Source organism: Nycticebus coucang, chromosome 2 (genome assembly GCF_027406575.1).
Source record: "Nycticebus coucang isolate mNycCou1 chromosome 2, mNycCou1.pri, whole genome shotgun sequence".
Taxonomy (NCBI): Eukaryota; Metazoa; Chordata; class Mammalia; order Primates; family Lorisidae; genus Nycticebus; species Nycticebus coucang.
Genome location: NC_069781.1, coordinates 16,337,102 through 16,364,687, shown reverse-complemented (window position 1 = coordinate 16,364,687; position 27,586 = coordinate 16,337,102). Strand labels below are relative to the sequence as shown.

General features: G+C 48.9%; 1 protein-coding gene across 4 annotated transcripts in view; it reads left to right on the top strand.

The window, feature by feature from the left end:
- GSN (gelsolin) overlaps nt 1-22,988 on the top strand; it is a 64,755-nt gene extending 41,767 nt beyond the window's left edge. For all 4 annotated transcript variants that reach the window (XM_053563990.1, XM_053563979.1, XM_053563971.1 and 1 more), the window contains 14 exons: nt 290-451; nt 1,952-2,101; nt 4,806-4,895; nt 6,473-6,605; nt 7,176-7,264; nt 7,435-7,650; nt 9,750-9,883; nt 13,712-13,802; nt 15,500-15,670; nt 16,302-16,476; nt 19,316-19,440; nt 19,677-19,754; nt 21,956-22,016; nt 22,596-22,988. In XM_053563990.1, coding sequence (XP_053419965.1) covers nt 290-451; nt 1,952-2,101; nt 4,806-4,895; nt 6,473-6,605; nt 7,176-7,264; nt 7,435-7,650; nt 9,750-9,883; nt 13,712-13,802; nt 15,500-15,670; nt 16,302-16,476; nt 19,316-19,440; nt 19,677-19,754; nt 21,956-22,016; nt 22,596-22,765 — 1,845 coding nt within the window. In that variant the 3' untranslated portion in view covers nt 22,766-22,988. The remainder of the gene's footprint in view (nt 1-289; nt 452-1,951; nt 2,102-4,805; nt 4,896-6,472; nt 6,606-7,175; nt 7,265-7,434; nt 7,651-9,749; nt 9,884-13,711; nt 13,803-15,499; nt 15,671-16,301; nt 16,477-19,315; nt 19,441-19,676; nt 19,755-21,955; nt 22,017-22,595) is intronic.
- Nucleotides 22,989-27,586: the final 4,598 nt, after the last annotated feature.

The following is a 27,586-nucleotide window of genomic DNA, read 5'->3' as shown; positions in this document are numbered from 1 at the left end:
CAGTAAGATGCAGTGGGAAGGGAATCTGTTACTTTTCACCTGTGTTGCTTTGGACAAATTTTCTTCCTTTACTGTATTTCTGTTTCCTGCTTTGAAATGGGCATAACAATGTCCCAGTCTCAAATAAGATAGTGGGTTGAAAGTCCTGAGTGAACTGAGAATTACTGTGTTGCTGGCAGGCCACTGGTCCAGAGGCCAGAATTTCCCTCACGTCAGTCCTATCCCCTCCCCTGCATCTGCTTCTCTGGACCCTCTCCACTCAACTAACACTGTCTCCTTGACCCACCAGAAAGGAGGCGTGGCATCGGGATTCAAGCACGTGGTACCCAATGAGGTGGTGGTGCAGAGACTCTTCCAGGTCAAAGGGCGGCGTGTGGTCCGTGCCACTGAGGTACCTGTGTCCTGGGAGAGCTTCAACAATGGTGACTGTTTCATCCTGGACCTGGGCAACGTGAGTCCTGCCTTGTTTGTTCCTAGGCCCACTGAGGTGCTCCTGGTCTGGCCAGGCCTGACTCTGGGGACATGGGTACACTCACATGAACATGCATAAACATGGGCAAGGCAAGATACAGGGGCCGTGTGCACTTTGTGTGAAGCAGACAGAGCCCCAGGTACAGATATTTCTGGTGTTCACAGGCTCCCACACATGTAGACTCAAGCTTGTCATGCACAGACCTCAAGGGCACACCAGATGCATAGTGTACTTGGACTTTGATTGACATATAGACTTCCTGATGCTTTCTGTTCATATGCACATCTTGTGTACCTTTTTACTTATAGTCACTTGCTTTTTACTTATAGTCACTTGAACCTTTTTACTTATAGTCACTTAGCAGCCATGGGTAAAAACTATAGGCTTGGACATATGTACAGTGAACGCCCACACATGTAGACTTGAGTGTGTTCTTTAAGGTCCCACATGTATGTGTATCATACATGTAGTTGCCCATGTACGTTTTATGTCAATGTGTGTGGAAGGCACTTACCTAGGCACCTTACAGATGTGTGATGCTTTGTACACACCACAAAACTCAGTGTGAGCACAGACCTGCAAATGGACATGGCCAGGCATTCTAGCCCACACCTCATGTATCTGTGGTTTGTGTATACTGTCCCCGCAGACGTAGGCACACACTGACCCAGTATAAGATTTTTATTAGTATAGTAGGCAGGCACACAGCAAAGTGTGAATCCTGAGTGTGCAGCTCAGTGGATTTCACAGCATGAATACACCCACGTCACACTAAATAAACAGACCCTCACCAACCCCTCCCTCCAGAACGGCCCATTTCCCTCTTCTGGTCCTTTCACTCCAAGAGCAACCATTACCCTGAACTTTCTCAGTAGCAGAGATTAGTTTTGCCTGTTTCTGAATGTTGTAGACGTGGACCTTTACTCTGACTTCTCTTGCTCAGCGTTACATTTCTGAGACTCATCCATACTGTTACATTTAGTTGTGGATTCTCCTTGCTTTCTAAGACTCCTTTGCATGGGTGTGCCATCATTTATTTATCCTTTACGATGTTGATGCGCATGTGGGGTAGTTGCTGGTTTGGGCTGTTACGAGTAGTGCTACTTTGAACATTGTTGCTCAGGCCTTTTGGTGTCTGAGTAAGGTATCAGGTACATTGAGCTTTGGCAGCTATGGCTGAATGGTTTTCCAAAGCGTTTGTTCCAGTTCACATTTCCCTCAGCAGGCAAACATTTTCCTGTACATTCTAGATGTCATTGTACCTATGACAAAAGACACGTCCCCAGACATGCTTTCACATCCCCTGGTTTGAGGGGTCACACTCATTGTACATGGGCAATGCACATGTACAAACCCTCACCTGCCGAGCACAGAGCAAGGCGAGCTTATGTACAATCCACAGTGTCCTCCCAGGCCTGTCGCTGGGCAGGGCTTATACAAAGACTGGGACACTGATTTACTGGGGTCTCTGTCTTCCAGGACATCTACCAGTGGTGCGGTTCTGACAGCAGCCGATTTGAAAGACTGAAGGCCACACAGGTGTCCAAGGGCATCCGGGACAATGAACGGAGTGGCCGGGCCCGAGTGCACGTGTCTGAGGAGGGTGCTGAGCCCCAGGCGATGCTCCAGGTGCCCATGGGGTGCAGGGTGGGGTCAGCATGGGGACAGGCTGCTCGTGACTTTCTTCCATTCTGTAGGCTATTTGAGGCGAATTTGAGAAAGTAATAAATTCTACCACCACCTCCCACCCCAGACTATTTTTCCACCAAGCCTGAATGCTGTAGGGATGGTGAGGATCAGCTTCCCTGGCCACTCTCCAGCAGGGGAGGCCAGGTCCTGGCAGAAGCTGAGGAAAAGGGGCTCCCGGCATCCCCTAAGAGCCCACGTGTGCTGGAGCGAGGCTAGAAAGAGACCACTAGGACCTAGGCCTCTCTTTGGTCCTCTAACTTTTCCTTGTAGTCAGCTGAGTGATGAGATTACCAGCCATTGTGCTTTGAGGACGTGTCGATAGCAAGGTTCACCAGGCAAAGGAGGAGACTGGGGGCTGCTCTGTTCCATGTCACTTGGCTCTTGCTTGTCTGGGAGCATCTAGTTCTAGTTTTTGGAAAGAGCAGAAGGGTGATTGTTGTGGGGAGGAGCCTGGGCACCAACCAGGGCTTGGGTGGGACAGTAGCTTGTTAAGGTTGGAAAGGCCCAGAATGGAGGAGTAAAAATCAGTTCAGAAATCACAGAGATTGAGATTCAAATTCTGACTTAGCCACCTAATAGCTATGTGTAAGTGACTTCATCTCTCTGGACCACAGTGATAATCTTTGTCTCCTGGCTTGGATGTGAGGATAAGGTGAGATCTTTTAAAACCACATAGTGAGGACCAGGCTTGGTGGCTCATGCCTGTAATCCTAGCACTCTGGGAGGCTGAGGTGGGTGGATTGCCTGAGCTCACGGATTTGAGACCAGCCTGAGTGAGACCCAATCTCTAAAAATAGCCAGGCATTGTGGTGGGCGCCGGTAGTCCCAGCTACTTGGAAAACTGAGGTAAGAGAATCACTTGAGCCCAGAAGTTTGAGGTTGCTATGAGCTATGATGCCATAACACTCTACCCAGGGCAATAAAGTGAGGCTCTGTCTCTAAGAAAATAAATAAATAAATAAAAATAGCTGGGCGTTATGGCAGGCGCCTGTAGTCCCAGATACTTGGGAGGCTCAGGCAAGAGAATCGCTTAGCTCAAGAGTTTGAGGTTGCTGTGAGCTGTGATGCTACGGCACTCTATCAAGGGTGACAAAGTGAGACTCTGTTTCAAAAAAAATAAAATAACCCAACAGTAAAAAAAAATTTTTTTTAATTAAATAGTAAAATAAAATAGGCTCGGCACCCATAGCACAGTGGTTATGGCATTGGCCACATGTACTGAGGCTGGTGGGTTCAAACCCAGCCCAGGCCAGCTAAACAACAACAACAGCTGCAACAACAACAACAAAAAAAATAGTCGGGTGTTGTGGCGGGTACCTCCCAGTGATTTGGAAGCCTGAGGCAAGAGAATTGCTTAGCCCAAGCATTTGAGATTGCTGTGAGCTGTGACGCCATGGCACTCTTATCAAAGGTAACAAAGTGAGACTCTGTCTCAAAGAAAAATAAAATAGCCCAACAATAAAAACAAAAATTAAAAAATAAAATAAAATAAGCTCAGTGCCTGTAGCACAGTGGTTTTAGAGCTGGCCACATGCACTGAGGCTGGTAGGTTCAGCTAAACAACAATGGGCCAGCTAAACAACAATGAAAACTACAACAACAATAAAAATAGCTGGGCGTTGTGGCAGGTGCCTATAGTCCCAGCAACTTGGGACTGAGGCAAGAGAATTGCTTAAGCCCAAGAGTTTGAGATTGCTGTGAGCTGTGATACCACTGTACTCTATTGAGGGCGACGTAGTGAGGCTCTGTCTCAAAAAGAAAAAAAAATGGCTTGGTGCCTATAGCTCTGCAGCTAGGGCACAAGCCATATACACCAGAGCTGGTAGGTTTGAATTCAGCTCAGGCCTGCCAAACAACAATGACAACTACAACCAAAAAATAGCCAGGCATTGTGGCGGGTGCCTGTAGTCCCAGCTACCTTGGAGGCTGAGGCAAGAGAATCGCTTAAGCCCAGGAGTTGGAGGTTGCTGTGAGCTGTGACACCACAGCACTCTACCCAGGGTGACATAGACTCTGTCTCAAAAAAAAAAATACATAAATAAAAAATAAAAGCAAGTACTGGAAGATGTTCAATAGCTGTAGTCATCACAATTACAAAGTGGAGTAAATATTGGAAGGGCTGTCCTGGAGTCAGAGGAGCAGAGATGTTCTCCCCCGGTTTTAGAAGTCAGCAAGGGAGGAGAGGACTTTTAATAGGCAGAACTGAGCCGAGACACAGTGGCTCATGCCTGTCATCCTAACACTCTGAAAGGCTGAGGTGGGCAGATTGCCTGAGCTCACAAGTTTGAGACCAGCCTGAGCAAGAGCAAGACCCCATCTCTAAAAATAACCAAGTGTTGTGGTGAGTGTCTGTAGTCCCAGGTACTTGGGAGGCTGAGACAAGAGGATCACTTGAGCCCAAGAGTTTGAGGTTGCTGTGAGCTATTATGCCATGGTACTCTGCCAGAGGCAAGAAAGTAAGACTCTGTCTCAAAAAAAAAAATAGGCAGACCTGGTTGGTCCCCACACACAGGTGTGTGAGCAGGGACAGGGATCTGTGGAGGGGTGTGGACCCTGTGTGGTCCTCGCCTAACTGGGAAGCTCACTCAGGAGCACAGGCCCCTCCCTCATGGCCACCCTTCCTCTCCATCTCCATCTCCTGCAGGTGCTGGGCCCCAAGCCAGATCTGCCTCCAGGTACTGATGACACAGCCAAGGAGGATGCAGCCAACCGCAAGCTGGCCAAGCTCTACAAGGTGAGCCCCTGCTGTACTGTCCCCTGGGTGTGGTGGGGTCAGGGCAGAGAGGCAGGAGAGTCTTCCCGGTTCCACTGCTGCAGGACCTTGAGCAGAGCTCCCTTTCCGGCCCTTGGCCTTCTCACTCCCCCAGGGGGCGCTCTTGTGCTTCTTTGTCTTCTTCACTAAGAATAGGAGAGCGCAGTGAACTCCAGACCTGTCAACTCTGATGTGGGATCTCTCTTTCTCTGGATCTCATTTCCTAATCTGTAAAGTGGGAGGAAGCACAGAAAGGTCAACTTTGTAGGGTTTGGGGGGAGTTCACAGAGAAAACTAAGGGAAAGTATCTTAGGAAAATACTTAGGGGAAAATACTACAGAAATGGTGTGTACACGTGTTGGGTGCAGGTTACAGTGAATGACCCTGGCACTTGGCTGAGCCCTGGGAGAAAGCCCAGTTATACTCATGTTGTGAGGCTGATTTGTGGTAAAACAAAATGGGGGTCCAGATTCCAATCACCTCCAAAGAAAAACCACATTACTGATTTCTTTTCTGATTATAAAGTAATACATGAGGCCAGGCACTGTGGCTCACGCCTGTAATCTTAGCACTCTTGGGAGGCCCAGGCAGGCAGATTGCTTGAGGTCATGAGTTTGAGACCAGCCTGAGCAAAAATGAGACCCTGCCTCTACTAAAACTGAAAAATTGAGGCAGGAAGATCACTTGAGCCCAGGAGTTTGAGGTTGCCATGGCCAAATAAATAAAGTAATACATGTTTATTGTTAAAAAATAGTGAGCAATTCTCAGGAATATAAAAAGAAAAGTGAATGCAATTTCACTAGTTTAAGAGAACTGGTATGATTTTTTAAATGTGTTTTAATTATAAAAGTGACAATACTCAATATAAAAAATCATCCCCTCTTCTTCATGGGTACCATGGTTACATTGTTCCCATTTTGGTAAAAGAACACATCTTTGTCCAGACACATCATTACTTTTACTTTTCCATTTCTGTTTCATATGACTAGATCCAAACTATTTATGCTGATCTGGCCTTCTTTTTTTTTCCAGTCAAAATGGTCTGGAATATCTTTCTATAATAATCATCTACAATCAGGGGTGTCCCAGCTTTTTTCTTTTCTGCTGCACATTGGAAGAATAAGAGCTGTTGGCTGGGCACGGTGGCTCACACCTATAATCCTAGCACTCTGGGAGGCCAAGGCAGGTGGATCGATTAAGGTCAGGAGTTCGAGACCAGCCTGAGCAAGAGCAAGACCCAGTCTTTACTAAAAATAGAAAAACTAGCCAGGCGTTCTGGTGGACACCCATAGTCCCAGCTACCCAGAAGGCTGAGGCAAGAAGGTCTCTCCATCCCAAGACTTTGAGGTTGCTGTGAGCTATGATGCCATGGCACTCTACCCAGGGCACAGAGTGAGACTTTGTCTCAAAAAACAACAACAACGAAAAACCCCCCAAAACCCCACAAGTGATTCTGCAGCATCAGTTGGGATGGGGGTGGGGGAGGTAGTGGAAGCCTTAGGGGTGAGTGTCCACTGACGGAGGCTCACATGGTGGCTCCCTCTCCCTCATCCCCTCAGGTCTCCAATGGCGCAGGCACCATGACTGTCTCCCTTGTGGCTGATGAGAACCCCTTCGCCCAAGGGGCCTTGCGGTCAGAAGACTGTTTCATCCTGGACCATGGAAAAGATGGGAAAATCTTTGTCTGGAAAGGTACTGGGGACAAGGGAAGGATCCCAACTGGCCTCGAGGACCTTGGATGGGGTGCCCTGCAGCTTCTAGCAACTCAGCTCCTAGACAAAGTAGAGCCGTGTGTTGGAGGCACCTCAGTGCAGTGGAAATCAGGAGTCTGGGGCTAATAACCTGGCTTTGCAATTGATAAGTTGTATGATCTTGAGCGCTTTCTTTTTTTTTTTTTTTTTGCAGTTTTTGGCCGGGGCTGGGTTCGAACCTGCCACCCCTAGTATATGGGGCCCTACTCCTTGAGCCACAGGCACCGCCCAATCTTGAGCATTTTCTTACCTTCTCTGGGCTCAGATTCCGTATCTGGGCTAAAATGAGTGTTTTCCCAAGTGCATTATAATAACAGTTCTCTGAGAGGTTAATATGTCACAGCACTTTACCGAGGGCAACATAGTGAAACTCTATCTAAAAAAAAGAAAAAGAACAGTAGGAGTGGTCAGTGCTGGGCGTCTCCGCCTTGGCTGTCCACAGTGCACCACTGGACATTAGGATGCGGCGGATCTCAGGCCCTGACCCTCCATTGCCTCCTCTCGCCAACAGGAAAGCAGGCCAACATGGAGGAGAGGAAGGCTGCCCTCAAGACAGCCTCTGATTTCATCTCCAAGATGAACTACCCCAGGCAGACCCAGGTGAGCCTTGGGGCCAGGTAGGACAGGAGGGATGGTCCAGTTTGGGGAGAATGAACCGGGCTGCGGTGCAGTAGAGTCCTGCCCTCAGTGTGCACGGGGTATCTGAGGTTCCCCTGAGGAGCCCTGCTGGGAACCCAGCCACATCCGACTCCTCCCTGACTCGTTCTCAGGTCTCCATCCTTCCTGAGGGCGGTGAGACCCCACTGTTCAAGCAGTTCTTCAAGAACTGGCGGGACCCAGACCAGACAGATGGCCTGGGCTTGGCTTACCTGTCCAGCCACATCGCTAATGTGGAGCGGGTACCATTCGACGCTGCCACCCTGCACACGTCCACTGCCATGGCTGCCCAGCACGGCATGGATGACGACGGCACAGGCCAGAAACAGGTACCTCCAGGGGCTGGGCGGGCACATCCAGGCCCCTTCACCTCACTCCTTCCTGGGCACATCTGGTCCACACACTGCCTCCTCTCCTCTGAGGATGTTTCTCCATGAAATTTCAACCACAGTTTTAGTAGGTGAGATTCTTTGGTGTTAACTTATTTTTTACATTCTGTGTACCCGAGCACCTACTATGTGCAAAGCCCAGTGCCATGGGTCTCAGACTTCACCTTGCCCTAAGGATTGCCTGATTTGGGAGGGGAGGTGACCACAGCCACAGCTGATTGCTCAGCCCTGTGGGAGCACAGGGCTCACAGGGACAAGGGAAGGGCAGTAGGGGCAGCTAGTCAGGTCAGCCTGCATGGAGACAGGGACCCTGGAGTTGGGTCTCAGAGTAGGATAGGAGTTTACTGTTGGAGAGGAAGAGTGGAGAGCATTAGGCAATCCAGGTAGGACTTGTATGTTTGGGGAGGAGGGAGCTGTCCCAGGAGGCTAGTGCCATGACACCCTGTGGCACACTGGTGTGCCATGAGAGGATCTAGTTGTGAAAAATTTTAAAGATCATTAATTATTTTCAAAAGAAGTTCAAAGAACAGTTAAGTATATTCTTTTTTTTCTTTCTTTTTTGATTAACATAATTTAAGTGTGCTGCAGAAGTTTAAATATAGGTTCCAGCATACCATGAGATAAAAAAGGTTGAAAAACACTGCTATAATGATTGGGGTACTAGTAAGAATTGTTTCTTTTTATTTTTTTTTAAATCAGAAACGTGGCAGGTTCAGTCCTGTGCTTTAGAAACTGGCTGTGAGAATGAGTTGGAGACAGGAATTCGAAAGTGGTGTGAGCCCATGAAGTGGTGGTTCTAATAGTTTAGGGGAGAGAAAGCAATGACTTTGAGACTGAGAAGGTCACAGTGGGGAAGAGGAGGTGGGGGCAGGTTCAGAGATGGTTAGGAGGTAGAATCCGCTTCAGGCAAACAGTGATTCCATTCCTAATGATAGCAATGACAAAAAGTGTTAGTTTTCATTTATTATTGTTTCCATCATTGGTAGCCGTGTTACTCATTCATTACTTCAATAGGTGAGGAAGATGCAATGACAATGTTCAGGGTGGGTGGTGAGGACAGAGCCCTGGCAGCCTGGCTGTGTGACCTGGGGTGAATTAAGGAATTTCTTTGAGCCTCGCTTCCTCGGCTGTAAAATGGGGCTTCATCCCACTGCATCACCTTCAAGAATGTTGAAGATCCAGGGCGGTGCCTGTGGCTCAAGGAGTAGGGCGCCAGTCCCATATGCCGGAGGTGGCAGGTTCAAACCTAGCCCCGGCCATAAAAAACCAAAAAAAAAAAAAAAAAGAATGTTGAAGATCCAGAGACTAAGATCCCTTTTCCTGGGACTTGGAGACTCATTGTCTCTGTAGCACCACCAGGTGGCCCTGCAGGGCCTCAGACCACATGGAAAAAGTGGTGTCACCAGAGATCCGGGAAGAAACCAGCCAGCAGGGGTCATTCCAAGGTCACCTCGTGATGGCCCTGCCTCTGGAGGTGGCCTGTGAAATTCAGGCAGTGCAATAATGATGCAGATATTGGTAACGTTAGTAATACAATAATGATAATTATAGTAAGAAGAGTAGCTGCTGCTGTGCTAGACTTTCATGAGTAAACTCATCTGAGCCTCAAAACAAGGCTTTGAGGTAGGTATTGTTATTATCTTCATTTTTCAGCTGAGAAAGCTGAGGCTCAGAGAGGTTAAGCAAGTTGTCCAAGGTCACAGGACTGCTGAGGGGTGAAGCCTGATATGGAATCTGTGGATCTGTGTCTGGCTTTTAACCCTCACCATGCCACATCTGTGAGGAGCTCCGCGAGGTGCAGGGAGGCTCAGGGCGGGGCAGGGTGTGAGGATCCAGAGCAGGAAACTGGGATTGAGTCCCAACCCCGCCTCCTAGTGGCTCTGTGATTTGGGCAAATTATTTAACCCTAGTCTCAGCCAAATTACAAGAAACTCATCCTATGGTCTGACCACAATCTACCCTATTGCTGTTTCCCAGTTGGGCTGAGTTGAGGGGTAAAGATACCCACACGGTTTTTGACTCCAGCTTTGTTTTGGCAGATCTGGAGAATTGAAGGCTCCAACAAGGTGCCAGTGGACCCTGCCACGTATGGGCAGTTCTATGGAGGTGACAGCTATATCATTCTGTACAACTACCGCCATGGCAACCGCCAGGGACAGATCATCTACAACTGGTGAGAGCCTGGGCCCTGTGGTGTGTGTGGAGTGGAGCATGGGGGATACTGATGGGCCCAGAGCACAGCAGGGAGGGGAGAGCAGTGAGCAGGGAACGCTGAGGGCATGAAGGCCAGCATGGGACTGCCACACCCCCGGGAAAGACAGTCCCACAGGGCAATACCACTTGACTTATTTCTCCAAACAACTTTTAAGCTGTTCTCATCAAAATATTACAAGTCCCTTGTAGGAGATATGGTCAATGGAAAGAAACAAATAAACAAACTGGGTGCCATAGTTCAATGGTTAGAGCCAGATACCAGGGGTGGCAGGATTGACCCTCACCTGGGCCTAACAAAAATAAGAAAAAAAAAAAAAGAAACAAACAAACAGAATATCTCCCAAGTCCATACCAAGTGCTCTGCATATCTGTAGGAAGTTTAATCTTCCTACAGATATTTTTTAATCTTCCTACAGATATTTTTTAATTCGAACATTATTTTATTTATTTATTTATTTTTGAGACAGAGTCTCACTATGTCACCCTTGGTAGAGTGCTGTGGTGTCACAGCTCACAGCAACCTCAAATTCTTGGGCTTAAGTGTTTCTTTTACTTCAGCCTCCCAAGTAGCTGGGACTACAAGTGCCTGCCACAATGCACGGCTATCTTTTGTTGCAGTTGTTGTGTTGTTTAACAGGCCTGGACCAGGTTCGAACCCACCAGCCCTAGTGCATGTGGCTGGTGCCCTAACCACTGAGCTACAGGTGCCAAGCCTAAAACATTGTTTTAATAGGCTGGGAGTGGTGGCTCACTCCTGGAATCCTAGCATTCTGGGAGGCTGATTCCTGAGCTCCGGAGTTCGAGACCAGCCTGAGCAAGAGCAAGACCCTGTCTCTAAAAATAACTAGGCATTGTGGCAGGCACCTGTAGTCCCAGCTACTCGAGAGGCTGAACTAGAGGATCGCTTGAGCTCAGGAGTTTGAGGTTTTTGTGAGCTATGACGCCATGGCACTCTACCCAGGGTGACAAAGTGAGACTGTCTCAAACAAATAAACAACATTATTTTAAAAATTCTTTTAAAAACAGAGAATACGAGGTCAGGCACTGAGGCTCACACTTGGGAGGCTGAGGCGGGTGGATTGCCTGAACTCATGAGTGTGAGACCAACCTGAGCAAGAGCAAGACCCTCTAAAAAATAGCTGGGCGTTGTGGCGGGTGCCTATAGTCCCAGCTACTTGGGAGGCTGAGGCATGAGAATTGTTTTAGCCCAAGAGTATGAGGTTGCTATTAGCTGTGCCACCAGAGCACTCTACCGAGGGTGACAAAATAAGACTGTCTCAAAAACAAAACAAACAAACCAAAAGCAGAGAGTACCTTCACATGGTCCAAAATTCGGAACAAAATAAAAAATAAAAAGGTATTTATTGAGAAATCTCATTCCCACTCCTGTCTCTCTTTTCCCCATTCTCCAAACTCTGCCCTTTTCTGAGTAATCCTCTTCCATTAATTTCTTTATCCCCTTGAGGCAACTCTTTATGCAGATATAAGCAAACATGACTCATATTCCTAATTCTCTCCCCTCCTTACGTAAAAGATAGTGTACTGTGAGTGTTGTGCTGCCACTGGCTTTTCTGACTCAATTCTTTCTGGAGATCCGTCCATGTCAGTACACAGAGCTTCCTTGTGCCTCTTCTTCTTCTTGTTTTTCTTGGTCTTAGTCTTTCTTCTTTTCTTTTCTTTCTTTCTTCCTTCTTTCTTCTCCTTCTTCTTCTTCCTTACACTGCAGAATATTCCTTCAACTATACTGTAGTTGACCTAAGAAAGGCCTTGCTGGTGCATACTTGGATTGCTTCCAGTCTTTTGTTGCTATTACAAGCACTGCTGGGATTAGTAACCTCGAACAAACAGCATTTTGAATGCGTAGAGAAATATCTTTAGGGTAAGTTCCCAGAAGTGGGATTGCTGAGTCAAAGAGCAAATGCCCTTGTCATTTTGATAGATAGTCCCCAATTTCCCTTGATGATATCTGTAGCCTTTTACATTCCCACGTGTGAGAGCGCCTGTTTCCCTATGTCCACACCAGTCGACTTGTCCGACTTCTAGATGTCTATCCACGTTACGGTTTATAAAATGATCCCTCAGCGTACTTTTTATTTGTGTTTCTTTTACTAGGCAATCTCGAGCTTTTTGTTAGATTATTGACTGTTGGATTTCTTCTTCTTTAAAATTTTTTATTTGGAAATACTTTTAGACTTGCTGAAAAGTTGCAAAAACAGTACAGACAGTTCTTGTTACTCAGCTTCCCATTTCTTCACATCTTACATAACCACAGTACAGTTAGCACAACCAGGAAACTACCATGAGGACAATGTGCTTTACCAATCTTTAGATGTTCCTTCAGTTTCACTGGTTTCCCCACTCAGTTCCTTCTTCTGGTCGAGGATCTAGGATGCCACATCCTCGTCACGTCTCCTTTGACAGTGCCTCAGTCTTTCCTTTTCTTGTGACCTTCACCCTGTTGAGGTGTACTGGTCTGTTATTTTGTTGAATGACTCTCAATACAGACCGTTAAAAACAGTTTAAAATTTTCTTTTTAGGCCAGGTATGGTGCTCCACGCCTGTAATCCTAGCCCTCTGGGAGGCCGAGGCAGTTGGATACCTTGAGCTTACAAGTTTGAGACCAGCCTGAGCAAAAGCGAGACCCCTTTTCTACTGAAAAACATAGCAAAACTGAGGCAAGAGGATCGCTTGAGCCCAAGAGTTGGAGGTTGTTGTGAGCTATGACGCCACGGCAACAGCTTCAGACTCTGTCTCAAAAAAAATTTTTTTTCTCTTTACTGAATTAGCTGGGCATGGTAGGGGTGGGGGTGCTGGTAGTTCCAGCGACTCAGGAGGCTTAGGCAGGAGGATGGCTGGAGCCCAGCAGTTTGAGGTCATTGCGAGCTAGGCTAAGGACACAGCATTCTAGCCCAGGCAAGAGAGCAAGACTCCTGTTTCACAGAGAAAAAAATTTTTGAATTCATTAACAAAAGCTTTTTCTTTTTTAAAGTTAGCTGCGTTTGGGGTGGCGCCTGTGGCTCAGTCAGTAAGGCGCCAGCCCGATATACCAAGGGTGGCAGGTTCAAACCCAGCCCTGGCTGAACTGCAACCAAAAAATAGCCGGGCGTTGTGGCGGGCGCCTGTAGTCCCAGCTACTCGGGAGGCTGAGGCAAGAGAATCACTTAAGCCCAGGAGTTGGAGGTTGCTGTGAGCTGTGTGATGCCATGGCACTCTACCGAGGGCCATAAAGTGAGACTCTGTCTCTAAAAAAAAAAAAGTTAGCTGCGTTGACACGTTGATTTGTCAGATTTTGTTTGCTTATACAGATAACATATTGGTTGTGGGAAATTTAGACAATATAGGAAGAAGATAGGATAGAAAAGCTAAATTCCCCTCAACCTTCCCTCTAAGGGCCATCGCCACCGACATATGTGGTGAACATCTGTACAGGCCTCTGCACATGTCCCCATGAGGCTAAATCACCTGATGTCTTTTCCTACAAATGGGTGCGTGTCACACTTGGGATTCTCTGGCCCGCCTTTCCACCTGCAGAAATTCCTGGCTACTTTTCTGCATCTCATATTTGAGTCTTGGAGAGCCTTCTGTTGTGGCTGCCCAGCGTGGGATGACCGAGCTTGTCCCTGGGAGGCACCTTTAGGATCAGAATCCGTTTGTTGTGCCTGTGTGAGAAAGCAAGATGCTGAGCCGAGAGGTTGAGTGATGGTTTGGTTCCTGGCTCTGGCTGCTCCTGAGAGGTCCCTTTCCCTGTCTCAGTTTCATTGGTGCTGAGCCTCACTTCCTTTTCCAGGCAGGGCGCCCAGTCTACCCAGGATGAGGTCGCTGCATCTGCCATCCTGACCGCTCAGCTGGATGAGGAACTGGGAGGTACCCCTGTCCAGGTGAGCCCAGCCCATTGCTTTGTCCATGTGTTCCCTCATGAGTCTGTCCATCCACCCATCCATCCATCCTTTCGTGTAACAGGTATTTCTACATGCCTGACACTACATGTGGACCATGGACATGCAGCCCTAATGGGTTTTATAGTCTGGAGGGGAGGATAGACTTGCAACAGACCTGCACGCCATGGGTGTGTGATCACACACTGTGACAATGATAGGACCCCATGGAGAGGGATGCAGGAGAGGTGGCATGGCTGGGAAGCTAGGGGGATGGACATGGAGCCAGCCCACTTGGATGTGGATCCTTTCCTCACCTCTGGGCAACCGTGGTCAGTCACCTCGCCTTCTGTGCCTCTGGGTTCTCAAAATGGGGCTAATAGAGCCATCTCTCAGGATTGGGAGTTAACATTTTTAGAGTCATGCCTGGCAAATAATAGGCCCCTCCTTTATTTGTGTGTGTTAAGTGTAAGGAAGGATCTAATTGGATTAGAACCTCCCTCCCCCACCTCAAGGAAGGGAAACTTTAGCTGAGATCTAATGGATGGATGTGCAGGAGTTGGCAAAGAGGGAGGGAGAGTACATTTCAGGTCGAGGGAAGAGTGGATGCAAAGGCTCTGTGCTAGGAAGGGGCATTGGGTATTATAGTTCCATGATATGGGGCTGGAGAAGTGCTCAGAAGGGCTCAGCTTCCACAGTGAGGATGTTGACCTTGATCCTGACCTTGAACAATAGGAAGTTACTGAATGATAAATCTGAGGTGCAGGGATTTCTGCCTTAGAAGGGCACTCTGGATACAGTTGGGGTCCTGGAGTTGCAGCAGAGCCAGATTGTGGGGATGTAGGGGAGGCAGAGGACCTGTGCTCTCTCCATCCCACCCTTTGGGGTACACAGGGCTCTAAATTTTATGTGGGACTGGTGCTCTGACCTGTGACCATGGCAGTCTAGGTGCTGGGCAGTAAGTGAGGTGATGACTATCTTAGCTCATCTCATGCTGACAATAGCTTGGGAGTAGCATCCTTAGCCACATTTTTCAGAGGTTGAGGCACATGTCCAAGTCCTCACTCTCAGGGTGGAGTTGGGATCTGAGCCAGGACACAGCAGTGATGAGTCATGGTGGGAAAGTGACCACAGTACCCCCAGCACACACGTGAGGTTATTTTCTGGATTAGCCAGCTGGCTATACCTCGAGTCTGAAGTTAGGTTGGCACACAGGGAAGGAATAAATGTGACCTATCTTGGCATACATTTTGCCCACCTCCCTCCTACCACTAAGCTCCTGACTTCAGCCTGCCTCTGTGGTGCACTGGCTGTGCAGGAGAGGGTCTCACCAGATCTGGAAGGTTCCATTCTCACCATTCCACCAACTTGCATGCTCAGGGCTGACGTCACCATTCTGGAAGAATGTCCACGAACAATCCCTGTGCTTCCTTTTAAGGGAATATTTGCAAACATAGGCTCTCCTGGTTCTTGGACCAGAAACAGGGTCAGCAAGGCGTCCTCATGAGGGCAAAGTAGAGGGGGAGAGTGGCTGAGGCAGGGCCCCGGGGACCTCAGGCAATAGTGTTCCCTCCGACCTTCCTAGAACTCTGGGTTCCCTGCCCAGTGCCTGTGCATTGTAGGGTCACGCTCTGTGCCACATAGAAGGACTGATATCCCCCCACCCCAGCTTCCCTGACTCTCTTCCATCTCCCTGCCAGAGCCGTGTGGTCCAAGGCAAGGAGCCTGCCCACCTCATGAGCCTGTTCGGCGGGAAACCCATGATCATCTACAAGGGTGGCACTTCCCGTGAGGGTGGGCAGACGACCCCTGCCAGTACCCGCCTCTTCCAGGTCCGGGCTAACAGCGCTGGAGCCACCCGGGCTGTTGAGGTAACACCCAGCTCCTGGACCACAGGAGAGACTGATCTCCCTGAAACCTCCCAGGCTCCAGGGGCAGATCCCAGGAACAGGATTGGGTAGGATTGGGTGAGGGGCTAAGAAGCAACTTTCTGTATCTTCCTGCTCTGGCAGCAGGATTGTCAGTCTTGGACTTTCCCCTGTTTCAAGGACCTCCAATGCCCCTTGCACACCTTGCATAATGGACAGCTCACAACCTACCACACAGTCCATCCTCTGCAATCTGGATGCAGTTCCTAATTATGTTCCAGTTGGCTACTATCTCTTAGCAGACACATCTGGAAGGCCCAGATCTGGATGTAATTCTCCAGGATGGTCTGAAAAGTCTTGAAGAGAATGGGACTGCCACGTCCTTTGTTCTGGGCACTCAACTTCTGATGATGCAGCCCAGAATTCTAGAATCATCTTGGCTAGTCACAGTGCATCAGTGACTCCTGGGAGTCAGCTAAAGCTTATCAGTGTCCAGAGTCCATGCTCTCAGCTCTGATGGGCTCTGTTCCTCCATGCCCTCCCTCCCCCAAGAACTGCAGGGTCTCTTGGGCTATGAAGAGGGGGCTGAGAGCTTTTGGTCTGATTCCTAATTAACCAAGCACAACCTTACCAGATCATCCCTAAGGCTGGTGCACTGAACTCCAATGATGCCTTTGTCCTGAAAACCCCCTCATCTGCCTACCTGTGGGTGGGTGCAGGAGCCAGTGATGCAGAGAAGAAAGGGGCCCAGGAGCTGCTCAAGGTGCTGCGTGCCCAACCTGTGCAGGTGGCAGAAGGCAGTGAGCCAGGTAGGAGCTGGGGCCAAGCCAGGGTGGAGACTGCTGCTGCTGAGGTTCTCTTCTTAACTTGTGCTCAGGGCTCTATATCCCCTTCCCTCCCCAGTACCCGTCCCCTAATGTGTGTTAAATAAAAATGGTTCTATGGTCAGTGGGAGGGAGGTCTCCAGGTGTTAAAGAAAGGAGAGCTCAATGTGGGCTGGGCCAGTCAGGGAAGCCTGCAGGAGGAGCGGTCACTTGCTAGGAAGCCTTAAAAGAGGGTAGGGGGGACAATTTCTGGAGTCTCCATGGATAGAAATGCAAAAAGCCTGCCCTGTTTCCAGAACATAGGTTGGGAACATTTTCCCTATGCCAGCCCTCCGTCTTTCTGCTATTTTTCTGAGCTCATTCTTTTTTTTTTTTTTTTGAGACAGAGTCTTGCTTCGTCGCCCTCAGTAGAGTGCCCTGGCATCACACAGCTCACAGCAACCTCAAACTCTTGTGCTGAAGCGATTCTCTTGCCTCAGCCTCCCGAGTAGCTGGGATTATAGGCGCCCACCACAATGCCTGGCTATTTTTAGTGACAGGTTCTTGCTCTGGCTCAGGCTGGTCTCTAACCCATGATCTCAGGCAATCCACCCATCTCGGCCTCCCAGAGTGCTAGGATTACAGATGTGAGCCACTATGCCTGGCCTCTGAACTCATTCTTTTCTGCTTGATGCTTAATAACAATGGGGAATAATGACTTAGTCTAAAGCAGCTCTGTCCAGTTGAAACTTCTGAGGATGGACATGTTCTGTATCCACCAGCTCCAACTTGGTAGCCACTAGTTGCCAGGGTCCTGCCCCAGGGGCAGGGCCCTTTAAGACCTTTAAGACCTGTGGAGCTGGCAACAATTGACTGAAGAAAAATAAAGTTTCTATAAATAAAATAAAATAAAATAAAAACAACATGCAGAATATAGTTTTCAAAGGTGAGAACACAGGGACCACTGCCAGTTTGTGGGGTTCCAGCAAGTGGCCCTGAGTGTTTGTTCCACTCGGCTTTTATTGAAGGCTTTTATCTCATGTAGCCCAAAGGGTAAGCTGAGGAAGGGAATAAAAATGTCAGCAGTTTCCCTGAGTAAGCATGTTAGTTCTTATTCTATCTATAATCATTAACTTTAAAGGTTAAGCAGCCTTGGGAAATCCGAAACCTGAGCCTTGTGTGGGGGCAGCCTCCTGTCTGTGGTCAGGCACACAGATTGCCTGGGGGAGGTTAATCCCCACGAGTTCACTGTGGAGCAGATGCCCCGACAGCATCAGGCTCCTCTGAAGAATCTGATATCCACTCAGAGGCGTCCACCTCTGTCTGTTGGGGTACAAGCCCCCCATGCCCATATTTCAGAGCTCCAGCTGTTCCCTTGATCTCTGCTCTGGCCACAATACAAATCCCCACCAGGACTATTTACTTTGATTGCTGTGGCCTGGTTAATGTTTCTTGCCAGGCTTTGCACGTAGGCACCTCCTACAGCTATTATCTTCTTCAGAGTGTTTACAGACCCAGCAGGGGCATTTGCAAGCTGTATCCCTCACAGGCCAGACTTCTAGGAAAAGCAAGAACTGCTCAGATTAAGTAATTTAGCTGCTGGTTTAAAAGTAAACTAGCAGGTGGCTCCTGTAGGTCAGTGGATAGGGCGCCGGCCACTACTCGGTGAATTCAAACCCGTCCCAGGCCAGCTAAAATCAACAATGACAACTGCAACAATAACAAAAAAATAGCCGGGTGTTGTGGCGGGTGCCTGTAGTCCCAGCTACTTGGGAGGCTGAGGCAAGAGAATTGCTTAAGCCCAAGAGTTTGAGCTTGCTGTGAGCTGTGATGCCACAGCACTCTACCCAGGTCGACATAGTGAGACTGTCTCAAAAAAAATAAATAAATAAAAGTAAACCAGCTAAACTCTTTTTATTCTGCCTTGTTCAGCTTATTTCTCTGTTTTTCCTTTTTTTCTGGGGGTGTTTTCTCTTGCCAAGAATGGGGTTTTCGGGGCGGCACCTGTTGCTCGGTCAGTAAGGCGCCGGCCCCATATACCGAGGGTGGCAGGTTCAAGCCCAGCCTCGGCTGAACTGCAACCAAAAAATAGCTGGGCGTTGTGGTGGGCGCCTGTAGTCCCAGCTACTTGGGAGGCTGAGGCAAGAGAATCGCTTAAGCCCAGGAGTTGGAGGTTGCTGTGAGCTGTGTGATGCCATGGCACTCTACCGAGGGCCATAAAGTGAGACTCTGTCTCTACAAAAAAAAAAAAAAGAATGGGGTTTTTGGTCCCCATTCTGTCTGCAACTAGTCACATCTGGTTACTGAGCACTTGAAATGTGACCAGTGGACATTGGTGGAAATGAGGAACTAAACTTTGAATTGAATTTTAATGAATTTAAACCCAAATAGCCACATGTGGACAGAGCAGGTATAGGCAGCTGGAATAGTGGGAAGAATGTGGAGATTGGAGTTGGACAGGATTTGCATCTTGGTTTTGCCACTTGCCACTTACTAGCTGTGTGACTTTGAGTGTGTTGCTCAACCCCTCTGAGCCTCAGTCATCTCATTTGTTGAGTGGAGGTAATTATCCCAGTACCACAGTGCTGCGTGCTCTCGTCAAGCCTGAAGTCTCCCCGGCTGCGCGTCTCCTGTTGGGTCTGCCCTCTCTGGGCCTCTGTTTCATCACCTTTGAGTTCCCTCAGGCCTCTCTCTTGATCTCTTGACCCCCCGGGATTTTAAGATTCAGGGAGAGGATGGAGAGCAATTGCTTGGGCTTTACAGAGCTTGTTCCAGTGTCTGATGAGAGGCGTGAGGGTGGTAGATAGGGGCATCCCTCAGCAACCGGTGTGGCCTCCCCTCACAGACGGCTTCTGGGAGGCACTGGGCGGGAAGGCTGCCTACCGCACGTCCCCACGGCTGAAGGACAAGAAGATGGATGCCCACCCTCCTCGCCTCTTTGCCTGTTCTAACAAGATCGGACGCTTTGTGGTGAGTCCCTGTGGAACTCGCACTCCTGCCTTCCTCTTGGGACGTGGGTTCCCAAGGCCAGTCGTCAGTGGAACAGAAACACTTCTGATGGCACAGCCCAGAGGCGGGAGCCCTCTTGCCAATGGGAACTGGCTCTGCAACTCTCGGCGGAAGGGGGGAAAGCAGAGGAAGCCTACCCGGGGGAGGGAAGATGTCTCCCCCATGCTCCCTCACTATCCTCTTTTGTTCCTTCCCAGATCGAAGAGGTTCCCGGCGAGCTCATGCAGGAGGACCTAGCTACTGATGATGTCATGCTTCTGGACACCTGGGACCAGGTAAGTGAAGGCTGCCATCTGTGCCTGAGGGTTGGGGCGGAGGAGCTAGATGCCAGTTCTGAGACTGAAAAGAGGCAATGTCAGCTATTGCCGGAAAAGTCTCTGGGCTGCTGCAAGTCACTTCCCCTTTCTGAGCCTCCTTTTCCTCCTCTGTAAAATGGGAGTGGTGTTATCTACCTTGCAAGTACGATCACCTTGAAAACTGCAAAAAGTATCACATATGTGCAAATCAGATGACCTTGATCATTCTCTCCCAGGCCTTCGGGGTGGGTGAACTCTATTACTATAAAACTGTCAGTAAAGAAAGTCGAACTTAGCAGCATCTCGTGAGCAGGAATAAAACTGCTCGGTGTCAGGTTTTGAAGTGCCTCCCCTGTTGTGGAGGGCTGTGGGCTCTCTCTGCTTCATCTCCTGGGGAAGGCTATTGTGTAGGATTTAGCAGGGCTGATGGAATTCATTTATTGAACTAATATTAATTGAGCACCTGCTTTGTGCCAGGCTCTTCATGTTTTAGATGCTGAGGGTAGAGCAATGAATAAAGTAGGTTTTCCTGCCCTCCCAGGCCTTACTTACGTTCTCATGGGAGGGGTCAAGGTTATAGAGTGTCTGGCCACAAAGGCAAAGATGTTCCTCTTCCAACTGGAATCCCCAGTTAGAAGATTGGGACCAAAAAGGTTTGCAGCTTGAGCCCTTCAGTTCTTGTCATTGATTAAGCTATTGGCTGCTTCATCTGTTTGTTTATCTGTTAGTTATTCACTCAGCCATTATTTATTCAACACCATTATCTTTCAGGAAAGACAATGCTGAGTTCTGAGAATCCCACAATGAGCAAACACAATGTCTACCTTTGAGGGGCGTCCAGTGTCGTAGGGAGCACATTTGTAAATAAGTAACCAAATCCCATATTTTATTGTCTCACGCCATTTTATCAGTGCCAGCTGCTGTTTAAAATAATATTTTGTATATGCATAAAAATCAGCTGAATAGATTTTTATCTGTAACAAAACTTGTAAGGAAGCTCAAAATGGTGGTAGGAGTGGTGGGTTGTTTTTATTCCAAGCCTTAGACCCATGTTGGCTAAGACACACACAGTAGACTCTCAATGCACATTTGCTGGATGAATAAATGAGAGAAAATATATTTGGCTGCTCATGTATTGAACAAATAAATATCCTTGAAGGGATAATTCATTTTCCTAAAATTTAGAAAGAAATCTCACACTCCAAGTCTGATGGCACTTGGTTGGCAATGTTAGTGAGTGAAGCAGGCAGGGATGGGGAAACATGGAGAGTGGTGAGGGCTGAGGAAAACTAGAACTGCTCAGTTTCACCCCAGTGAGGGTAAAGGCCCAGGTTTCCAGATCCACCTTTGTTTTTTTGGAGACAGAGTCTCACTTTGTTGCCATCAGTAGAGTGCTGTGGCATCATAGCTCACAGCAGTGAGTATGTTGCCTCAGCCTCCTGAGTAGCTGGGACTACAGGCGCCTGCCACGATGCCCGGTTATTTTTTAGATATGGGGTCTTGCTCTGGCCGGGGCTGGTCTTGAACCTGCCTCGGCCTCCCAGAGTGCTAGGATTACAGGCGTGAGCCACAAAAGGCCCAGATCTGCCTTTTGTTTTGCTTTTTGAGACAGAGCCTCACTCTGTTACCCTGAGGTTGAGTACTGTGGTGTCATAGCTCACGTCAACCTCAAACTCTTGGGTTTAAGTGATTCTCTTGCTTCAGCTTCCCAAGTAGCTGGGACTATAGGTGCCCACCATAATGCCTGGCTAGTTTTTCTGTTTTCAGTAGAGACAGGGTCTTGCTCTCACTCAGGCTGGTCCTGAACTCCTGAGCTCAAGCAAACCACCTGCCTTGGCCTCCCAGAGTGCTAGGATTACAGGTGTGAGCCACCATGCCCAGCCCGTCTTCTCCCATGTTTTAAAAGAAGTTAGAAATCTAGATTTTTGTGTCATCAATTGTTAACTAACTTTGTTTAAAAAGACATTGTAAGCCAATTTGGGGTGGTGGGTAGGCAAATAAACCATGTTGTAGGTGGCCAGTTTGCGATCTCTGTTCCACATCCTTCTGATCATAGTCTGTGGGCTCTGTCAGCCAAGGGCTTTGTCTAGTCTGACAACCTGGCTCCTCCCTGTCCTACCTCCAGCCGTGAATTTGGTCAGCAGCCCTCATGTACCTGTCATTTCACATCTCACCTTCAGGTCTTTGTCTGGGTCGGAAAGGATTCTCAAGAAGAGGAGAAGACAGAAGCCTTGACCTCTGGTGAGGATCTAAGTCCCTATGGGTCTGTTGCATGTGGGCTGGTGGGAGCAGCTTCCTACCTGGCTCTGGTCATTGGCATCAATGGCCTGGGGTCTTCTTTGTCTATGGTCAGCCCCACATAAGCCCTGCCTGGGGTAGTGAAATACAGATCAGAAATCTTGAGGCTTTCTGTTCCAGAGGAAGGAAGGACCAGAAGAGAAGCCATCTAAACTTGTTAAAGTTTAGATGTTGCAAAGCAGATCCCTGATAGCTGAATAGATTTGATTTGGGAGCGGGGAACACAAAAGTTTGTTCTTCAGTATCTTCCAATAGGGGACAGCCAGGGTAAACTGAGGAAGCTTTACGAAGCAGGAGATTACACTGCAGCCCTGTCCTTTCTTGTGTTCCTGAGCAGGGGGATGAAAAATGACATCGTGGGGGTGTCATTGCCTTTAAGGGATGGGCGTGTCCAGTGCAGGGGTGGGGCAGTAGAGACAGTAGGACCACAAACCATCTTCTGTAGTCGCCCCTGCCCCGAATTTTCCCTCTCCTTGGTGAGGAAGACACTAAGAATTCCTTTTCCTACACGTGTGTCTACAGCTAAGCGGTATATAGACACAGACCCAGCTAGCCGGGACAGGCGGACCCCCATCACCGTGGTGAAGCAAGGCTCAGAGCCTCCCTCCTTTGTGGGCTGGTTCCTCGGCTGGGATGACAACTATTGGTCTGTGGACCCCCTGCACAGGGTCATGGCTGAGCTGGCTGCCTAAGGAAAGACAGGACCACCAATGTCACCAGTCAGTGCCTTTTTGAACTGTCCATCCCTCAAAGAGGCCTTACAGTGAGCAGGGCAACTTGCTGATATGTGTGCGTGTGTGTTTTTTTTTTTACATTAGCCAAAAAGAGCCCTGCAGAAATTCAGGGCCCTTACAAAATTGTCTAAAATGTCTGTGCTTTGGAAATTAAACTCAATAAAAGCTTTGTGAAGTGTGTTAACCTGGTGTTGTTCAACTGTTTCCTTATGTGCTAGCCTCCACCCACCTGATAGTAATAGTCAGCCTCTGCCCTGCCTGAGTACATCCAGGTGACTCAGAGAATGTCCAGAGAGGTGCCTCACATGTTGTCTGAAAACCTGTAGGTTGGCTACACCCACCCTGTCTGTTAATCCTGGTCCTCCAAGAAGCAGCTGCTGAGATGAGATGGGATGTGCACAGATTGTCCTAGCAGAAGTACCTGTGTGAAAGCAAATAGGGAGGGAACTGAGGAAGGCTGGGAGAGCCATCAGACCAAGAAGCAAGCGTCACTCTCAGGGGAGACAGGGAGAGAAGGTGGGATGGAAGTGTCCTACACAGTTGTTTAACCCAGGAAGGTTTACATCCAAAGTGCTATTTTTTAATTTAATGGTATGGTCCTCTTTATGTTGTATTTTATTGTGGAAACATATATAACAGTATTTATCATTTTAACCACGTTGTACACTTATGAATGGTTAAAATGATAAATACTCTGTGGAGGCCTCTCTTCCCTGATCCCAGCTGTTAGGCACCCAGCAAACCAGGCTCACCCATCTGTCCAGTGCCTCATGTTTGGGGACACCCTCTTATAGGCCTGGACTCTGGCTGGTCACCCCAGGTTCATCTTTGTCTGGTTGGCTTCTCACGGTGGAGGCCTTGCTTCACAAATCTCAGTCCCAGTCACCCCAACGTGCCAAGCTTGCCTCCCTGCCCAGTGCCTCATGTTTGGGGATACCGTCTTGTAGGCCTGGGCTTCTGGGTGGTTCCCCAGCCTCACTCCTCTGGTGCCCTACTGTGGGCCTAGACCCCTCTTGTTTAAGGTGAAAGACTTGGGGCAGGACCCCCCACTCTGCCCTGAGCAATGACGACCCCAATCAACCGCAAGAGACGGCGCTTGATGCAAACAGCAAGAGGATTTTATTCCAGCATGCTGGGGCTTGACTCGCAACTCTTTTAGGAGCCGAGGAGTCAAGCCCTGAACAGCAGGTTTTACAAGCTTATAAAGGCAAAAACCACAAGTAGGGAGGGGTAGCAGACATAGCAGGGGCTTTAGGGAGGGGTAGCAGACATAGGGGCTTTTCCAGATAAGAACTCTGGTTCATTACTCATCTGTCTTAAGACAAGATCAGTAGCTAAACATTTGCTTAGCTTTTTTCTTTCAGAACCAGTTACCGGTTATCTGCTTCAGCTCGGGGCTATTTTCTAGAACGGTTACAAAAGGTCACATTCTTATGGTAGGGGGGCGAGGGGTGCTGCTACATATCTGGTCCCCCCCCCCCTTTTTGGATTTGGTAGTACTTTCCTTCATTCCCCCATTTGTTTTTTGGGAAGTTCTAATCATGGAACTTCTGGCTCTATGTATTCATTCTCATGGCTATCGTCCCAGCGGAGAGACTGGTAATGCTGTCTGAGCATTAACACTTGTACAGCACTTACTCTCTCCCGGACGAAAGTGACTATACGGTTGAAAATGCAGGGCCTAAAGGTAAGAATTAGAAGCAGTATGATCTGTTGGCCTGGCTTCTCGTTCTCCCATCCCCGGGACAGATATAGAACTCAGTTTGTCGCATCCGGCGCTGGGCGGGCAAGTTGCCACAGCCAGGGGCATCTGCAATGTACTGGCCTTGGGATGTGGAGCCTCGGGTAAGCGAGCGCTTTGCCAAATGATGATCAAGTCTCGATGGAACCTCCTCAAAGGTCTCATCGGGGATATCCCAATTAACTAGCCCTGCTATTAAGGCGCAAATATCTGGGGTGAGGGAAGGCCACCAGGTCCAAGGAGGGTCCTCTTTTGTAGTACTCCATACTACATCACCAGTCTGAGAGAGAACCTGCCAGGTTAACCTCTGGGGGGCATGGAGATTGGGACCGGAGCTACTTATCACCGGGAGTTGTATCAGCAGGAGCAGGGCTACTGCGGCGGATGCGGAGCTTGAGGGGGTTGTCCGTCTTTTCCACTTTCCACCCGGAGTCTGGCGGCGGTGCTGGTTTGACATGAGACACGTGGATCCAGGCTGCGATGCCATCAAATTTTACTGCGGTCGGGGTTGTGAGCAGTACTAGGTATGGTCCTTTCCACCGTGGTTCAAGGTTGGCTGTCCGGTGGCGCCGGATGTACACCGAATCTCCAACCTGGAACTGGTGAGGTATTTGCAGATCTCCGGGCTTGTAGGCTTTGATCAGCCGGCTCCACACTTCCTTTTGCACAGTTTCAAGGGCTTTTAATCTGGTGTATAGAGATTGACAGGAGTAAGATTCTGGGGAAGGGAGGTGCTGCATGGCAACGAGCCGGGGGTGAGCTCCATATAGGATTTCAAAGGGGGTCAGCTTGAGAGTACTAGGGGTGTTGCGCACACGGAACAGGGCAAAGGGAAGGAGGACTGTCCAGTCAGTAATGCCAGTCTCTAAGGATAATTTAGTCATGGCCTCTTTTAGGGTTCTATTCATCCTCTTTATCTGCCCTGAGCTCTGGGGCCGATAAGCATAATGTAATTTCCATTCAAGCCCCAGGATTTTGGCCAAACCCTGACTAACCTGGGCAACGAAAGCGGGACCGTTGTCGGATCCGATTACTTTGGGTAGCCCAAATCTTGGAAAAATCTCTTCTAATATTATTTTGGCCACAACTTGAGCAGTCTCCCTCTTTGTAGGAAAAGCTTCGACCCATCCTGAGAAAGTGTCTATGAACACTAGCAAGTACTTGTATCCGTACTTAGCCGGCTTAATCTCAGTAAAATCTGTTTCCCAGTAGCTTCCAGGGCGATCTCCTCGGAGTCGTTTTCCCTGAGGTAGTGTGCTAGGCTGGGTGTTTACTAATTGGCAAGGTCTGCACTCTTTTACAGCTGCATCAACAAGCTTACTTAATTCTATAATATAGTACGGAGAGGACTGAACAATGGTTTTCAGATGCTTGGGGCCCAGATGGGTTAATTTATGAAGTTGCCTGAGAAAGGTGATTGCCTGCTCCTCAGGGAGGATGTTTTTCCCTTCCGTGCCCCGGCCCGTGGGGAATTCAACGGGGACCTGGGAAACAAAGGGGTCAGTCGAATGAGGGGACAAGAGACACGAAAGAATGAGAGCAAGTCAAGAGTCTGATCAAGCTCCGAAGAGTTTATTTTTCAGCTGGGCTTATAAGCACACAAATGAGGAAGTAACTAAGGGCTATTCCTAACAGGGCAGGGGAGGGGGCTAGTTTCTGGAAAATTACTAGGAGAAGGACCCTAAGGCGGGGGGTGCATTTTTGAGGAGATACGCAAGGGGAAAGTACCGTTGCTGTTTACGGTTGAATTCCTGAGAACAGTTTGCCTGTAAAATCAAGATAGCAAGGGGTATTCTTGTGAGATGTTTTGGCTCCCGGCACTTCCGGGGTTTCTTGGATTCCCTCTGGGGATTCTAGGTGGAGGCTTAATCTGTCCATCCTCTCAAGATCCCGCTCCGAATATTTAAAGTTTTTGATAAGGGGGGGGTGCTATTTCTTTAAGGCTAGGCCTTAAAGTGTTTTCATATAGCGGTAGGATGTTGAGCTCTTGAGCCGCTAGCTTAGCTTCTCGGTCGGCTCTTTGGTTTCCCTCGGCAACTCTGGACCCCCCTTTCTGATGTCCAGGGCAGTGGATTATGGCCACTCTCTTAGGGAGGTGAACAGCCTCCAGTAGACTTAGGATTTCTTCCCTGTGTTTAATTTCTTTTCCTGCTGAAATCAACAGTCCTCGCTGTCTGTAAATGGCCCCATGGACATGGGCTGTAGCAAAAGCATACCTGCTATTGGTGTATATGTTAACTTTTTTTCCTTCTGCCAAACGTAAGGCCTGGGTCAAGGCGACCAGCTCGGCCTTCTGGGTTGACGTCCCTTCAGGCAGACTACTTGCCCAGATGGTCTGCTTATCGTCCACCACCACCGCCCCGGCCACCCTTTTACCTTCTATTATGGAGCTGCTCCCATCAGTGAACCAGGTCAATTGGGCATCCGGCAGGGGCTGATCACAGAGGTCCCTCCGAGTTCCAGTCTCCTCAGCCAGTACTTCTTGGCATGTGTGTAATACATCCTCCCGGACAGAGGTATCAGGTAGCCGGGTTGAGGATGACAGGCGGGCCAAACTGGACTCTGTCTCCATTTGATAGGAGACTCTGGTAGTGTGTCATGCGGGCATTGGACAGCCACCGATCAGGGGGCTGTCTGATGATGCTTTCTAAGGCATGGGGGGCAATGATGTCAACTTCTGCCCCATAGTCAATTTGTCTGCATCTTTTACCAGTACCGCCACTGCCGCCACAGACCTCAGACAGGCTGGCCAACCACCAGCGACAGGGTCTAATTTCTTGGAGAGGTATGCTACCCGTCTTTTCCATGGCCCTAAAGGCTGCGTCAGCACCCCTCGGGCCACTCCTCTCTTCTCATCTACATATAGGACAAAGGGCTTTGTTACATCTGGTAGAGCCAGGGCCGGGGCTGATAATAATGCCTTTTTAATGTTGTCAAAGGCCCGCTGTTGGCTGGCACCCCACTCAAAGGGAGTGCTTTCCTTGGTCAAAGGGTAGAGGGGGGCTGCCAGAGTAGCAAACCCCAGTATCCATAAGCGG